The 18,194-nt window shown below is 39.2% G+C and overlaps 1 protein-coding gene across 1 annotated transcript in view; it reads right to left on the bottom strand.

Annotated features, from left to right (window-relative positions):
• PLCL2 (phospholipase C like 2) overlaps nt 1–18,194 on the bottom strand; it is a 178,486-nt gene that overhangs the window by 59,066 nt on the left and 101,226 nt on the right. Inside the window, exons 2-3 of the mRNA XM_012766972.2 lie at nt 11,027–13,513; nt 8,252–8,455 (exon numbers count right to left, since the gene is read on the bottom strand). Coding sequence (XP_012622426.2) covers nt 8,252–8,455; nt 11,027–13,513 — 2,691 coding nt within the window. The remainder of the gene's footprint in view (nt 1–8,251; nt 8,456–11,026; nt 13,514–18,194) is intronic.

Raw genomic sequence — 18,194 nt, 5'->3', positions numbered from 1 at the left:
GCCGCCTAGCATAAGGCGATGAAGGACTGAGTTAGAATGATGGCCATAGAAATGGAAAGTCAGCCACCACTGCCTCCTCCGCTCAATTAAAGTATATTTATTCAATGTCTATTGCAGACAAAAAGTTTACTGAATAAATTGGGATAAGGAAGCTTTGACAAATCACCAGTGCCTATGACTGGCCCAAAAGAACTGTGTATATTATCTATATAGCAAGTATACAATTTTAAAGATTTATTTTTAAATGTCCTGTAAGGGTCCTTGACAGAGAGAAGAACTTAGCAAAGAATGCAGGAGGTGAGTTCAGCCTCTGCATAAATGTAAAAAAAAAAAGGAAAAATCTCAAAGAAGAAAAAAATACAAAAAAATAAGCTTTGATGGAATTACTTGAGAGCAAAATCCAACATTCAGTGTGGAATTTGATGGGAACATAGGAATAATTCCTCTACTTTTGCATAGGGAGAAAAAAAGAATACAGTACTTCAATGATCTTAGTTTTATCAAAAATGTAGTAGTATTCTTTCACATAAAGCATAGGTTTAGAAAGAAGTTCCTTAACTTTTCTTGAACTTCAGGTTCAGATGTATTCTTTACATATTTTCTACTAGATTCAGACAAATATAGTGTTTGAAAAATAGTTAAAAATATTTGCCCCTTGAAAACACAATAGAAAGGCTTCTGAATAGAGAAGAACACCCATGGAGACTATCTCGAATACATGGCCCCAAATCACTGAACCCTAACAGTTCTCCAGGTGGCTTTGGCTCAAATGAAATCTATCCAAGAACTGAAGGGATGCTAACATCAGGCTCCCATGTTGCATTTACCAATATAGTTGAACAGCACCCCAACTACTGATTCCTAGCTTACTTAGAAATTTTAAATGGGATGACTGTTAGTATGTCAAATGATACAGTAGCTTTCTTCAATGATACCATTTATCATTTCTTGTCTGAGGACACCATCTGACATGTTGAACTCCATGAAGGCTTTCATCACCCTCCTCCCAGAGAGTTTAGAACTGGGTATCAAACTTAATTGATAAAAACTGCTATATGATAAAGTCCCTTTCAAGGGGACTGTCAGCCCCTAAAATGCTACTCTTTTCCCACTGTCCCTTGTTTAGTATCCGGGATGGGCGCAAATGCATGTGCATACACGTTTGTGTGTAAGAATATTTTAAAATACGTATTCCTCAATGGTTTCTGTGGAGACAGGTAAAGCTAGAAAACTGGATTGGAAATCAAGTCTTAAAATCACCACCATTACAAGCTTTGAAGCCCAATCTTCCAAAAGTTTACTGGTCTCCCTGCTCCTGGGTTCTCTGTGGTGGAGTAGCTCCTTCTACTTCTCGTGTGATTATACACGTAAAGCTATCATCACACTATATCTTTTAAACATTTATTTTCCCTTCCACTGGCTTGGTCACTCGAACTATTCCAGAATGGCTTGGCTGTATGGTTTTGATGATGCCAGAGAAACTGTTTTTAGAAACATCATTGGCTGGATCAATCACCAGACACGAAATTAAACTACAGCCTTTGGGTCTCTGACCATCCCTCTGTGGGATGCATCTGCCTTTCCCCAATCTTTCTTTCTTTCCTTCTTTTCTTCCTTTCTTTCCTCCTTTCCTCCTATCTTCCCTCCCTCCCTTCCTTCTCTAATTCATTCTTTTTTAGCTTATTATTATCCCAAAGCACAATATTCTATCTGGCCTTTTTTCTACAGTTATTGAAATTGGTAAAGTTGACACTTCCAATTAAAAGAAGCTTTTAATGTCAAGTTCTGAGTCAGGAGAGTGATAAAAGGAGCCACAAAGGAGATGGGGATCAATAGTAACCTTATTACAGATCACCTCTGGCTTGATCCAAACCAGCAGACTCCATTAATTATGAAGTGTGATTTATCTCTTCACTGAATTAAGCAGTAGCAAGAAAAAGTATATGAGACCATACCAACACTATAAAACACAATGTTCCTGATGATGCATGTCAACTGCCAACATTTCTGTGTAAGAACAAAAAAAACACCTCATTTCACATATTTTATTTGAAGAACCTTGTTTTATTTAAGAAATATTTCAAGTCATGTATTAGAAGAGACTATTCAGCAACTTATATAAAAACATTCAAAGAGAGCAAATAACATCCTAGACAAAGACTCTTGTTCTTCCCTTTAAAAAATACTCACTCTATTGGGTAAATGGATTCCTCAGAGTATGCACTCTTAATTAAACATGAAGGCAATTAAAATCAAGACTTTTGTGGAGTTGCAAGATAGAAACAAATTAATTTCAAATGGAAAGCAGAGACAAAGGAACTGCAATGATAAGAATGAATTCATGCATAATCTCTGAACAGGTGGGGGATGCCCAAGCGTCCATGGCTGTGCATATGAATAACCATACTGCCTGCAACAGGGAGTTGGGCATCATTTTCTTTATTTTTTCCTCTCCTCTCTTTTTTACTCCCTATGACTTCATCTTCAATTTAATTACAATGGCCGAAGCATATTCCATATTACAGAAAACCTGCAGCAAGATCAATGAAAAAACTTTTAAAAAGAATTTTCTCTTTATGTAATACTTCATGAAATACTTAAATTTCCAATGTTTTCTCTCTATAGAGAAAGAATGTTGACTCCTTGGTCTCTATATGTTAGTATAGGTCTCATAAAAAGTTTAAAAATTCAAATTTAAAACAGGTGGTAAATCTGGATTTAATAAAGACAGCTAAAGAGCTGAATTACCACTCTCATCAACATTAAAAGGATGGTAAAAAATCACTTCAGTTTAAAAAGTTGATGAATAACATCACCTACTGATGGGGGAGGAAGGGAGTGCTGATTTCTTCCTAAGAATCTGTGTGTTATAGAGAGTATCCAGTTATTCACCAGAACCTCTTCAACTCAGGTCACATAATCCCTATTTTCTCTTACCAGCCTTGAATTTACATGAGAGGACAAGCTCAATCTTAACATTTGATTGTAAATAGTGGATGTATTCAAGTTCATTTATATAAAATTTGAGTAAAATATTCAAATTTTTGTTTTCGGAAGTACTAATACAGAAGATATGTTCAGATACTTATGATCAAATTTCTTTGAGTGGAATTTGATCTAACTATTGAATATAGTCTTTCTTATTTTAAACTCATCAAATCTGCCTTTTAATATATGTCAAAGTATGCAAAATGAATTATTTTCTACCTTCATGGGGAGCAAGAATCAAAAATAAGGTACATATGACTTCAAAGCCCCACATGAATAAGTACAGATTATTATTTGGAGATACTTGGGCTTTATCAGTCTATTGATCATTTCTCCAATACTCCACACAGTTAATTTTCCTGATCTGAATTGCAAAAACAAACAAACAAACAAAAAAGAATGGGCAGAGATTCCACTTGGGCACTAACCCTGGTTCTGACATTAATCTGAAGTACCACAGGGTTTCCATTTTCCACCTACAAAATGAAGGTGCACAGGAGGTGGTCTCTGAGTTCTTACTCACTCCAACCTCTCAGAGTCCATAATGCCTAATTCTGAGCATAGCCCTTTACTGCTCAAAAATGTGCAAGGCCCCCAACCATCCGCTACAGTCCAAACTTGGATTTCCCAGAGTACTCACTTCCACTTGTAAGCACGTCTCACCCTGTGAGCTCAGCTTGCAATGGCCTTCCTCTTACCTTTACCAGCTGAAATCTGACTCATTCTTAAAGGCAGCTCAAGGCCAATGTTCCCCTGAAGAGTTTCTAAGCCCTAAACCTAAAACTCACTATTCTCTCCTCTGAATATCCAGTTTGTTTATATATTTTTAAATATCTATCTACTATCTATTATATATCATTGTGCTAGTTATCTGTGGACATACTGCATTTATTCAATTAAGTTGTAAGTTCCTGAAGGGGAAAAAATCATCTTCATCTTTATATTATCTCCTAGTGCCTAAACAGTCACTGGTATGTAGTAGACACCCAATAAATATTTGTTGTTGAATGAGTGAGCAATGCCTTGTACATGGTAAGAGCTTATAAATAGGTGTTGAATTTATCATTGAAAATGTAATAACTTATTACTTATATATATCTTGTTGAAATATATTACTATACTCCAAAAGAACCTAACATGACATCTTAACTAAAACAAATCAATTATTTAAGTAAAAAAATACAACCTCCTGACTCTGTGGTCATAATGTATGATATAATCTATATTGTCCAGTGCAATATGATAAATATGGGGTGGTAGGCAAGAGCCCAACCACATGGCTTAACAATGGACGCCAGCCCCCAACTGTTGAAATGAACAAAGGGACTCAAGGGTCACTTCTGTTAAGAGAGTCAGAGAGGGCAAGTTGATTGCAGGAGTCTGGATGAACCAGGAGAACAAGATGAGTCCCCACAGGCTGAGTCCCTAAAAATGGGCTGGAGTACTTGAGGACACTGAGCTTGTGGGGACAAGGAAGCCTCATTTAAAGGCCCAGGCTGGCCTCCACTAGCATGAGGCCCCTTCCAGCCCAACTACAATTTCCCACCTAGGGTTGCCACGTGCAGCTTCTGGGCTCTAGGTTCCAGGAGGATACGGCTGTAAGGCCCTTGCTCATGTCAAGAGGAAAAGGGGTCATCTGCCCTCCCCAGGCCTCTGGGTGCAATTTCAGCAGGTGACTTCCATCCCAGACCGATGTGTTCTGACTCTAGCATTGCTGACAACACTCAGCCATTTCCACTTTCCATCCCAATCCAGTCCCTATTTTTAAAACCCCCTTAACCGGCTTAGTCTAAAGTCTGGACTTCTCTCCTTCCTCCACTCCTGAATGGCTTTGATGCTTGCCTTCCTGAGCTAGATCCTGGGCTCACACCCTACCACGTGTAAGAGCCATGGGAGCAGAAAAATAAGGTAAATCCACAATTCAGGCAGTTTTGAAGATCTGTTTGTTGGTGGTAATCACAGGAGCCATTTGGAAAATGATCTACATTCTCCTTTTTCACAAAGAAACTGGTACACTTTGGATGTACTATTTTATTAGTAAGAGTCTAGAAATTGAAGAGTAATCACACTCTTTTTTTTTTTTTTTGAGATAGAGTCTCGCTCTGTTGTCAGGGCTAGAGTGCTGTGGTGTCAGCGTAGCTCACAGCAACCTCAAACTCCTGGGCTCAAGCAATCCTCCTGCTTCAGCCTCCCGAGTAGCTCAGACTACAGGCATGCACCACTGTGCCCGGGTAATTGTTTCTAGTTTTAGTAGAGACAGGGTCATGCTCTTTGTTCAGGATGGTCTTGAACTCCTGACCTCAAGCAATCTTACTGCCTCAGCCTCCCAGAATGCTAGGATTATAGGAGTGAGCCGCTGTTCCTGGCCATAGTAATCACACTCTTAATAGCATAAATACGTATCTGTACATTCTCAAGAGGTACCATGGTTCCGTCCTCACAGGAGGACAAGCTTCTAGTAGTGTAGACAAGCAATGACAGGAGTTCTGGAGGGCAATTTCTCAACCTACCCTTACTTCCCATTCAAGTCCTCACATTAAAAATAGGAAGTCAACAAAATGAAATAAAATCTTGTTCCCAAGGTTAATTTTAGGTCAAGTTACGCATAAGATAACAAAAATAAAAAGCTATATTTAAGCTTTATTTGAAGTTACAGGCTGTCCAAGACCTCTAGTATACTTCCCATCAATATTTAATCTATTCTTCTGGCTGGCTTTAACAACTTAATTGTTATAAGTAAGAAACCATTAAGTAGCTGAGAAAGGACTGTAAAATATTATAAGAGTTATAACTTAGCTGCAGCCATAATCTGAATTTAATTTTAAAAATTTTATTAACTTGGTTTATCAGATGGAAGTAAAAAAAAAAAGAACAAATCGATAACCTAGGGGTGTAAATGCAGCACAGCTATTTCAATTACACATTATAAAAGAGTAATTTTACAATGAAAAATTTTTAAACAAGCTAATTCATCCTGTCTTATCACTACTACAACAACACAACTGTAAAGTTAGATGCAAACAAGAATTATGTAATAAGTGTTGTCATCTACCAGGAAGAGGAAAGGACTGGGAACGAAGGAACACGATGCCAAATGCTGTCACGGGTGCTGCGAAGGTTGCTGGTGTCCACAGGGTGTTTAATGTGCGTCCTGAGAATCTAGCCAGGCTCACCCTCCTGGCAGCTCAGCAGTCAGCCCCTGAACTCAGCCCAGTCTACCGTGTTAACACCGGCATGGGCACTACCGCCCCACTCTCGGGAAGTCCCTGCTAATAAGCTCACCATGAAGAAATGTCACTCATGACTGCCACAGAAATCAGTGAAACATCTAAGAAGGTAAATCATGTGAGGCTTTGGTCAATGAAATAGGTCTGTGATTTTATTTTGGCTTAAGTTTAAAAAGCATTTATAAATATCAGCTACTTCTTTTGGCTTCTTTCTATAAAACTTAAAGAATTATGGACTGACTAGGTAGTCATGGCATGTAAAAGTTCTCCAAACTTTTCCATGTTTACCCCTTTTTCCTATCTTTCCATTTCCCCCACCCCACCAAAGGGATCTCAGCACGAGTTTCCTGTGTTGATTTTGTTCCCCAGCTGGCTTTACCTTCCAATGGACTGGACGGCTCCCCCAGGACAGAGGCCGCTCATATGCATCTTTGTGGCCCCTTCGGCACCCAGTGCAGTGTGCCACCCAAGGTTTATCAGATATACTTGACCCTGGCCTTCCTCCTTTCTGCAGGGTGGGTACCACTCTCTGCAGTTTGCCTGCGGTGCCCAGTCTTGAGACCCTTGTCTCTTACATTACCACCAACTCTAAGGTAGAAATAGCAGGGATACTTCATAGGAACCTAGGAAACAACTCGAATATCACTATTTTAAGGCAATGAACTGATAAGCTGTTTAAAACATTGCATTCTTCCGACTGCACTTCCAGACTTACTTATCCAAAGAGTAAAGAAGCATTTTCCAAAATGTGCTCTTCAAAACTTTTGTTTTTGGAAATAGTACTCCACTGGTCATGTCAATTTGTGAAATGGAATACTGTATTAATCACCCTCTTGGAATGCACTGTGCCAGCAAGTAAAAGGTTCTGAGAAATCCTACAGTGAAGACATCTGACTAGTTTTGTTCACACCAGTATTTCCTCAAATTATTTCTCCATGGAACCCTTCTCACATGTGATATTTACTAACGTCTTAAGAAACCAAGGTTCCTCAGAACACAATGTGGGACATGTTGGCCTAAAGTGTTTTTTATTTCCCTTGAATTGCATAAATCCCTCTAAATTGCAGCTTTCAGACCAATTTATAAAACAGTTAAAAGTATTTCTGTTCAGGTTTATGACGCCAATCCTGTTTTGTCCTTGAGCATGACAAGCTCCATCAGAAGCCACCTAGTGTTTGGTGCTCTTAGCTTGTGCTTTTACAGTGGAGGAGGTGGAAGATGGGGCATTAGCTGTCAGCACTCTGAACAGTAGAGGATGGCAGCCTGGCTAACTGGGAGGGGAGTGTCCAATACCACCATTAACCCTGATAGGTCACAGAGTCACTACCAATAAACACAGAGTTCTGGCCGCTTCAACTACGTCGTGATCGTGAAATGGGCGTTTTTGACCCACTAAATTCCCTCTTAGAGCTACAGAGAATCAAAAAGTATAAGAGCAGGACACAATTAAGAAAATGTAAGATAAATTTTAAGTAGAAAAATATAATATTCTAGGTGTCCTGAGGATACCTCGTTATAGTTAAGTGGATTACAAATACAGGTTTCTCCAAGCAGCTGCCGTAAGGAAGGAAACCGCTGCACATTATAGAGTCATGTGTTGGAAGCACCTGCTCCTTATGGCGCTTTTCATTATTTTTTTCAAATTAAACTTCTCGCCTTTACTAGTTAAAAAAATGAAACTAAAATAAAATAAGTAAATCAATGGCTGGTTGCAGGGGAAGATAAAGTAACTATTTTCCTACATGTGTGGAGAAAATAGTGCACTCTTTAGAAATCAATTCAGATATAGTCCTTGAGAGGCTAACTAATGTTTAATACAACTGAGGCAAGTGTCTCTGAATCCTGCTTTCTAAAACAACAACTAAACACCAAACTGCTTCAAATATAGCAGGTCAGGGGAATTATTTTTTCAGGACAGGTAAATGAAGCATGAAATAGAAAAGCACACTTCAGCAAGAGTTCCTAAGTACGCCTGCTGTATTGTCTTAAGATATCTTTCTCACCCAGGCTACATAAAAGCACAGAGAATGACTCACCACGTCATAAGTTGTTACGATCTTCTTCAGAACCTCCGGCACGATTCCCTGCAACTCCATCGTGGGATACTGCTCGCTGAGATTCAGGACTACCAGGGGTGTGTTATCAGGCCCCAGAAATCGGGGGGACACCGCCAGCATGCACTGCATGAGGTTGGCCACGGAGGAGAGGCCACACAGCTCCTTGAACGACACCACTGCATTCTGTTAAGTGGAAAGAAAGGAGCATTTGTAACTAACCAGGGGCTTTAATATCCCTGGATATTATACGTGATATACCTGATTATGCCTGAGCTGCCTGCTATAACAAGGATTAGCAAGGTTATAACAGAACTGGCGAATGATGATTTTATCCTGGGAAAAGTGGCTATTTTCCAAAGTAAATACTGTTACAGACATTTCTAATACCAATTTATCAAAAGTACTGAAAATGCAAATAAGTCAAATTCTTCTGAAGGGCAAAGCCTCTTTCCAGATCAAAGTTCATAGTAGTGCTAATGCTAATATGCAATTATGAGCAAACAAAAAGAACGATTTCTGCATTCAAAAAGGGTAAAGATTAAGAAAAAAATCAGATGTAAAATAGTTATCAAATATGCCAGCCATCCCAAAAGGAATATTTGTGAGTTACAAACTTGAATCTCTCTCTCTCTCAGCTATTTATGCCTGTTGGTTCCAGATCTCAAGGACCTTTGAGGCTCTGCTGTTCACTGGTGAGTCTGCCCAGGGGGAACCTTGGTTACCTGTAACTTTCCCCTGTTAGTGTCACCACTGATCTCAATGCTTCTCGCTGTCTTTCTTTTTCTAATCACCTGAGGTATGCCATTAAAATATCCATTAAAGAAAGCCATTTAAGACACGAAAATGACATGAGCTGGCATTCTTTGAGCATGTACCAAGTGATAAGCTGTATTCAGCACATTTATTATACGTGGCTTCATTTACTCCACTCAACAAGCTATGTTATGGACGAGGAAACTGAGCCTTAGCTCTGATCCCTCTCTGTTATTTGTCTAAGGTCACACGGCTACTAAGCAAAGGAGTCAGAATTTTACCTGAAATCTACTGATGTTGAGGCCCATGCTTTTAATCACTGTGCTATAGTAACAGGCTAATTCTAATCACAGTATGCGGCCAGCAGGTTATTCCAGGCACATTTGGGTCCTAATATGGGTGGAGCATGTGGCCAGAGGGGGTGGATCTAGGTCCTGCAGGCCTGTGCCTTCTGCTCTCAAATAACCCTGGGTTCTTGGGAATGAACAACAACACTTTAGTTTTAAATTTAAATGTTTTATTTGCTTTAAACATGGGCATCAGACTATCTATCACTTTGTTCAAAATCACCACGATACTGACTGCTTACAGAAATAAGTCTTTATTGTGACATCTAAAGTGGGGTCCCCCAGTCACTCTATCACAGCTCCCTGTCTTATTTTCTTCACAGCACTTACCCATCTCTGCAGCTGTCCTGTTTGTTTATTCGGCCGCACATTGCCTATTCCCCTTTCCTCTGCCCGCCCCAGCCAGAGTCCAAGCCCCCGAGGGCAGGCAGTGGATCTGTCTGTCCCCACTGCATCCTCCTGGCCTAGACCACTCGTGCACGGCAGGTGCTCATCAAACACCGCCACCGACCGCCCTGTGGGGTTCAGCACAGACACCCGACTCTGGAAAAGACAATGCTTGAGCTCTGACAGATCCTCAGAGGAATTCTGTGTCACACTCGTCACAGCAGCCCCCGGGCAGGGGACAATGTGGCTTGCTCAGAGCTGAGGGTTTACCAAGCCACTTTTACCCTTAGCAACAGGGAAAAGCGCTTCAAATTTTTATTGTGCTTTTACTTTAAAAGCAAAATAAATAAATTTACCTATGGTGGGAAGGTCTTTTTATTCATGAGGTATCCTCAGAATTGGCAGAGAGGAAAAATATGTTGAATTTTCTGAGTCAGATTTTACTTGCCGGTATCATTCTCATAATATTCACTTTAAAAAATAATTTTTTTAATAAAAGATAAACACACGTGGAACACTCATCACACACACAGCACTTCTCACACGCTATGACAGGTTAGGGCCAATATCTCTGGGAGGCAGGCCCTTGCTGTCTAGTTCGGTATCACTCATGGGCCCTAGTATACAGCTAGACGTGTGGACAATCCTTAATTAAACACATAATTCCTGACTGACTGCTTTTAGCCAGTATATATTTCAGAAGTAATTATTATCTTAGACTTCTAATAAATACGGACACCATGTCATTTACTTAAACAGTTAGCTGTCCTCTAAAATCAAGAGGAGGCTCAACAGGCCAACACACTAACTCATTTTAGGGCCTCCTATCTTCCCAACACCACAGCTCCTTGAGAAAGAACTGGATCGTGTCCCTTGTACTTTGACTTATATCCCTTTTATTTCGACAGGTCATCAATTTGTGTTCTAGCTAATGAGTATTCAGAAATACCAGAGATTCCCATGTACACTATCATAGAAAAAAAATGAGGAACTGCTAAGCAGCCATTAACAGGAACTGGGATGAGGGTGTGTAGCAGCAACAAGACTAGTTTACTCCAACAAATAATCAATATTGTCAACACCAACTGCAGTTTTGGAAATTTAAATGATTAAAAAAAAAGAGATTAGTGGTAACTTTCTAATAACCAATTGAAATTTATAAATCATTTAAAATTAAATATACTATTATTTAAGAAACTCACTATATTCACAACCTATGGACACGCACTAAGTAGGAAAACTGTTGAGTAAATACTGAAACCTGTACCTGCATGTTCTCTCTCAGATCTGTGGCATCCCGTATAGGAGGCTGGGCGTTCTTGAACACCTCATCTACGGTTTTAATCCACAATGTTCTCAAAGAGGCATATTCCCTAGATTTCTTCCCTTTTCTCACAGAAAGGCCCCTTTTATGAGGTTTCCCTCCTCCTCTTCGGTTAGTAATAGCCACGTGGACAAACAAAGAAGCATGTGCGAGGACCTCTCCAGTCAAGGACTGCAGCGGGACGTGGCGGTAGCCCGTCTGTAAACATTCGAAGGGGATTGTGTACTGGCCAATGAATTCGTCCCCAATGTAGTCATCGTCCAGCACTACAAAGCGCACCATGGCCAGTTCAGGTAGGTTGATTTGAAATTCAAAGCTTTCATCAAAAATGGGGGCATCTCCATTCTGGTTTACTGTTTTTGTCCTTTGTTCTGCACAGTCAGCCGGGATCCCGTGGATTTCAACATAGACGTAAGGATCCACCACGTCACCTTTGGCACCTGATCCTTTGGGCTTGGGGAAGTTCTGTCCACTGATGATTTTGATGTGCAGAAGTTGAGGTGAGACGCCTGGGACAGAGTCTTTTGTATTGGCGCTGAAGAAGGAGACTTCCTCCCTCATGATGGCCGGCCGAAGGACGTAGCCACAGTTCCCATTCTGCCTAAACCAGCCGATATTCAGGTCCATCATCAGTCCTGGTGTCTGGAAGTTCATGGCAACAATTTGACAACCACACTTCCAAAAATCTTGAGGGTTCATGTTGCTAGAGTCAATTCTCATTGGACTGGGAAAAACCCTAGCAAGGAAACGTTTGTTGTAATTTACAAAGTCCCCTGGATTTTCATTGGCATATTTGCTGGCAAGCACTTCATTAAATGAACAAACTTCCCAGTACTTCTGAACCTGAAATGACACCTGAAATTCCTTGAACTGAACTGACTTACAGATGCTGACCAGTTCAGAGAGTTCTTTGCAGAGCTGGAATCGCTTCACGGGCACACTGTTGGGTTGTTCCATGTTCTCTTTTCCCATCCGCTGAGACATTTCTGCTCCTTCATCTTCATCGGTAACATCTCCTTCTACCCCAGAGCAATTTGAGGACAGCTTCTTTGCTTTAATTAGTATTTTCCCTTTCAGGACATCTGGAGATGGTAGATAAGATTCCTCGACATTGGGTGATGTTGTGTAGAGCTTGTCTCCTAAAATTTTCTTCATGTGTTGAACCATTACCTTCTGTTGTTTGATTGAACAATGATTTTCTAAGCACAGGATAAGAGGGTACTCTGAAGCAAAGAATGCATACTTGTTAATAATATCAATGACACTTCGGAAGACTATCTGAGAGGTCATGGTGTGGCCTGTGTAAATTACAGGCTCATTGTCTGGCCCATCCCATACATCTAATTCCACACTCCGGCAACCCATTTTAAGAGCTCGAATATATCCCGTGATGTCAGAGGGACCTCGGAACTGATCCTCTATTAAGTATGTATTATGAGATGAGTTTATAAAGTAATGAGACAGAGGCTGCTTCATATCCTGACAGACTTTCTTATGTTCGGGATCAAATATATAACAGTCAGGTGACATAAGGTAATTAGTAAACCCATCTATAGAGAGCCAGCCCTTTTCCTGGCCCTCTTTGGATGGCTCATATTTGTGAATAATTTCAAGGCTTACTTCCTCATTTATATGTGCCACACCCTGTTCTGCCTCAAGAAACATCATAAGGTCCTTGGTATCAAGGAATTCTTTATTGCTTGAAAACTGAACTAAAAGAAAATAAATTTCAGGTCTAGTACAAAGCTCATGGAAAACCTCAATAAATTCTTCCTTTGTGACTTCAGTACCAGCTTTGTCCTTTGATTTGTGCAATTCTTTGAACTTAAGCTCAATTTTGCTCGTTTTTAAACCAGGATTGAGGTTTCTGATACATTGCACAGCATTACACAGAGTTATATGTCCAAGGTTATCTACATCGATTTCACTAAACATTTGTGAAACCCAAGAAGTCCTCATGTTGTCTTGGCTACTTTCTAACATATCAAGTGTATGTTTTCCATAAGAAATTAGGTACCGCAGTCCTGTAACCCAGATGTTTGCAACATCTGCAGAGTTGGCAACCAAATCAAGTGACTCATAATTCTCTCCATATATGACTGAGAACGCACAGTCTTCAGATATCTGATCAGAAATGCCATTGCTGCGGAATATGTCTGTATTTTTTCCTGTTCTCACTTCCTTGATGGATTTAATATCAATCTTGGCTTTCTCAGAATCCTTCTTAGATGGCTCCCACCTCAGGCTCTGCATGTCGGCATCCAGTAAAAAGTACCTGTGATAAATTCTAGAGTTGGAGCGAACTTTTTTGAGTTCAGAACCCTCAACCATTGAATTGATACAATCACTTGCACTGCTAATCTTCTTCTCGGTAGGCATGCTGCTGAATGAGACTGTCTTTTTCCGTTCCCTTTTCTGTTTTGTACCATCCTAGGAGAAAAAAGATAATATATTAGAGTAACATAAATGTAAGTTTCTATGTTTAAGACTAAGAATAAAAATTGTCTTGGAAAAAAATCATACTATTAGGATAAATGATATTCACTCATCTCTAAAGCTCAGAAGTGGCCTTTGAGTTGACAGCCTAATACCAACAGGTAATAAATAATTACTGAATAACCATAATTCATATTTGTCAAAAACACAATTTCTATAACATATAGTAACATCCCATATACAGAACCAGCTCCATAATTTTCAAAGCCCAGGGAAAAATGAAAATGCAGGATTCTTTGCCGAAAGTGACAGAAGAGCATTAAGCCAAGGGCAGGGCCCTTCTGAGCGAGTGTGAAGTCTGTACAACTGCACAGGTCGTACACCCATGAAGCAGGTCCTGTTTGCACATACATCTCCTACACCAGTGTTTCTCAAAGGATTGTCACCAGACCACTTGCCTCACAGTTGTCTCCGTTACCTGGTTAAAATGCAGATTCCTAGGCCCATGGAATCAGATCTCTGGAGGTAGTGCCCATAGTAGTAGTGCCCATTTGCACTCTAGGCAGCACTCCCCATGATGAAGATGTCCACTAAAGTTTGAAAACCATGACCTGGCCACTTGGGCTCACTATAATTAGATGCCTGGGCTATTTCTATAAACTAGATACACCAAATGACTGGAAACAGCTAAGTACAAACTATTCAAGTGTGTGCTAAATGGGTAGATACTGGAATTCCTGCAGAAATTCCTGGCGCTTCAGCGTCTCATAATAGTCCTAAATACTTCAGAGAAATATGGTTTTACCGGTGCAGCTGTACTAAGCCTCAGGAGAAAGCCTAGATTACAGCCGGAGGGGCTTCTAAAACTGTAGATTTGGATTTATTAAAACCTACTGCTATGCACCAGGCTAATGCTTAGAACAATGTTGCCTAAGTATTTCCAATACTAATAGGTTATTAACAGTACCAACTGGAAAACTTTAGGCAGCACCTATTTCTAAAGAAGTCTGCATCACCAATAATGCATTCCTCAACTTTCCTGCCTAATGTAACATGTTCTTACCTTAAAGGGCTGACATCCACATCTATGTGATTATTTAAGTCCTTCCCTACTAGATACCTTTATTATTTGAAAAAAAATTGCTCAATGACCCCAAAACATCTTTCACAATTTTAACCTAAAACATGATATTGCCTTTTAGAAGGAATATGAAATCAATGATAAATTTTCAGTAAGTTGTTGTATTCATAAATAAGGAATAGGGATTGGTGTTGGGATTATATAACTTTCATGACAATAAAGAAAAGACCATTGCAAAATATTATACAAGGCAATTCTAATTTTCCTGTTCTGGATAGAATCTATTTTGAATAAAATCTTCTCTATATTTTAAAAAGCTATTATGCTACCATCTATGTCTGAAATTTAAAACCACTTTTACTTTTTGACTACCTATACTTCCAAAAGCAATTTGCAGAGGGTAATTAAACTTAAACTTTAAATCACATGGATATCATTTCTCTCAAAGTTTCAAAATGAACCATAGAGGCTTTTGTGATCTGAGTACCAAGATAAAACATAAAATCCACAAGGCAGAGTATTTTTTTACAACTATATCCTCAGAACAATAAAGGACAAAAGACATTTAAAAACTGTGGTAATTGTATCTACAAGATTCACTGCATTATAGCCATTTCAAATCCCTAAAGTATAGACTGTATTCTGTCCATTCAAGTGAGTTAGCATGAAATTAAATTTGTAATCAGCCATGCATAAGGACATGAAATGAATGTATAAACTTCCTATTTTTCAGAATGAAGGATGTCTTTAGTTTTAAAACGGCACATTTACCTTTAATAAAGACAACATATTAACCCAGTACGGGAATTTTATGATGTTTATGAATTGTGTCTCAAAGTTTCCACTAGAAAAAAAGTCACAAAAATAAATGGAATTGTTTATCCATTGATCCATTAAAAAATATATAGTATTTTCTCAACATTATAACCTTTTATTGTCATTTTTACATACTAATTAATATTTTACTACACTTTCTAACTCATTACAAATGAAACATTACAAATTCATAAATTTCATTGTTGTTAAAAGGGAAAAGGCCTAATAGCAAAGCAGGTTAGTAACATACCCATATATATCTGTGGGACAGGCAGTAGCTTAAACACCATGTTGTGGCTTTTAAAACATTGCCTTGCTTTTCACAAACCAGCCCAGGCTTTGACTGGTGGCTCTGGTCGTTGATTGCAGACACATGAACATGATGGTCACCCAAGCACCGACTGATGAGGTTGTCCCTTACCAGAGACTTCCTGTCTCTTCCTCCCCCTCTATTTGCTGTTGCCTAGAACCATCTGCAGTCTCCATAGCACACGAAGGCCTGAATGAAAAGACGTTTCTCTTTCCTCACTAGCAGATAGAGCTGTTAGAAACACCAATAGAGGAATGTGCTTGTTTACAGCCGACCAAGGAAGAGACCAGGTGTGAACTTGCACTCATTACTGGATGTACCACAATTGCTGGCTGGGAGCAACAGGTGGCTCTGATGACAAGAGAAACCAGCAAAGTGATTCCCCACAGCCAAGAGGAATGGAAGGGCAGGACAGGAAGCTCTTGTGTGGGAGGGAAGCAGAATTGGGGTTCAGTGGCAGATGACTGGGGCCCAAACTGCCTAATTCCTGGCATCTTTATCCCATTCCTACTCATTTCCATCCGGGTTTTATTCTTCAGCCCAGCAGTGATCCAGTACTTGCCTCCTAAGCTAAGCAGCTGGTCAGGAGCAGAGTAGGAATCTATTTTCTTTGTTGCTTTATAATGTAAGGCAAATTTAACAAGGAAAAGTACTCAAACTATTTGTGTTGTATATAGTTGTGTTTTTTTTTTTTTTAACCAAAAGAACACTAAATACATATTACTTGCACTAACCATCTAAAACTAGAGGAAGAAAGTGCAGGTTTCTGCTGAGATGGAGGTGCCACAAAAAGCTTTTAAAAATAGTATGATTAATTTTTCAGAGATGGCTGTTATATCGTAGGTACTCATCATCTAAGGTTTCTGAGTCACAAATGCAACCAAACATAAATTTGGTCAACTGGTGCAGTTCTGCTACTTAACTATATTAACATCAAGAGAAAAAAGCATTCAAAAAAAGGTCCAAATTGGAAGAAAATCAGCTTCCAAAAAAACCTACCTCCATACCAATTGTGAAATTTTTTATTTCCTGGTTAAAAAAAATCATAAAATTTAGAACCAGAAAGAAGCTTGAAGATTCATTTATACATTAAACAACACTTATTTGCAGAATAAAAAATTTGTGCCAGGAATGAATGACTTCTGGTAAAGCAATGAACTAGAAAGAGGCTAAGGAAACTTCTTTGCCACAGCAAATTCAGGATGAATAAACATATTTATAGAACACATATTTAGCATTAAAAATGGAAATAGCCACATTGAGGTCTATAGAAAAGCATACATATTTCTAACAAAACTGCCTACTTTATTTAATAGAAGGTTATCATTAAAAATAGAAGGCCACTAAAATTACCATCTAAGCTATTTAAGTGGTTGCAATTTCATAAATTCTCATCCTAAAATGGAGTAATGAATAGGTGGGCCTCATTTCTTCTGTGGGCAAGAAAGTGCTTGGCACTAATTCAACTGATTGAGCTCGCTCTGGGGAAGAGGAAACCAATCCCAGGAGTTGTAGTCTTGTCTAAGGGCACAAAGATAGTTAATGCCCTGATGGAAGAAAATTATCTCCTGTTTTCCACTGCATTTCTCCTGTATTTCAAAACTTATTTATTTCCATTTTCTGTTTGATTATTCCTCAATCATTTCTTATGTTTTCTGATCTTTTTTTTTTTTTTTTTTGAGACAGGGTCTTGCTCTGTCTTCTGGGCTAGAGTGCATTGGCGTCATCATAGCTCACAGCAACCTAAACTCCTGGGCTCTAGCAACCTTCTTGCCTCGGCCTCCCAAGTAGCTGGGACTACAGGCACATGCCACCATGCCCAGCTAATTTTTCTATTTTTTGTATAGATGGTGTCTTGCTCTTGCTCAGGGTGGTCTCAAACTCCTGAGCTCAAATGATCCTCCTGCCTCGGCCTCCCAAAGTGCTAGGATTATAGGTGTGAGCCACGGCACTTGGCCCTGATCAATATTTTTAAAGCCAGAAGTTTCCTCATAAGAACTGCTTTCGCTGTATGTATAATCTAATCTGAGAGTTTAAATCTTTCTCTAATTCTGGAAAGTTCTCAGTCATTGTTTATTCAAAACATTTTCTCTCCTATAGTTTCCTCTTTCAGGGTTCTTATTAAATACTGTTAACTTTCTTCCTTCATAGCATTTATATTCATTTCTTCTCTTTTCTGATTATTCCTTAATACACATCATGAGAAAATGATGCCTCAATATCCAGATTCAATACCCTGGCAAAGTAGAGAACAGTGATTCTGGGGTCTGAGTAGGGACTTAACAGAATGGGGCGGGGGTGAGGTATGCAAACAAAGCAGCCATTTATCTCTCTGTTTTGTTTTGAGTCACGTTATTTAATTTGAATTATAAATAGCAGTAAAGAAAGGTATGAGTTTTTGTTTATCAAAGAGGGTCTAGAATTAAGAGAGTTGAGAAACACTGGGTTAAAGAAATTTTTGTCTTTTA

Source organism: Microcebus murinus, chromosome 1, assembly GCF_040939455.1.
Source record: "Microcebus murinus isolate Inina chromosome 1, M.murinus_Inina_mat1.0, whole genome shotgun sequence".
Lineage (NCBI taxonomy): Eukaryota > Metazoa > Chordata > Mammalia > Primates > Cheirogaleidae > Microcebus > Microcebus murinus.
The sequence above is the reverse complement of the archived record's forward strand: the minus strand, read 5'-3'. Positions and strand labels throughout refer to the sequence as shown.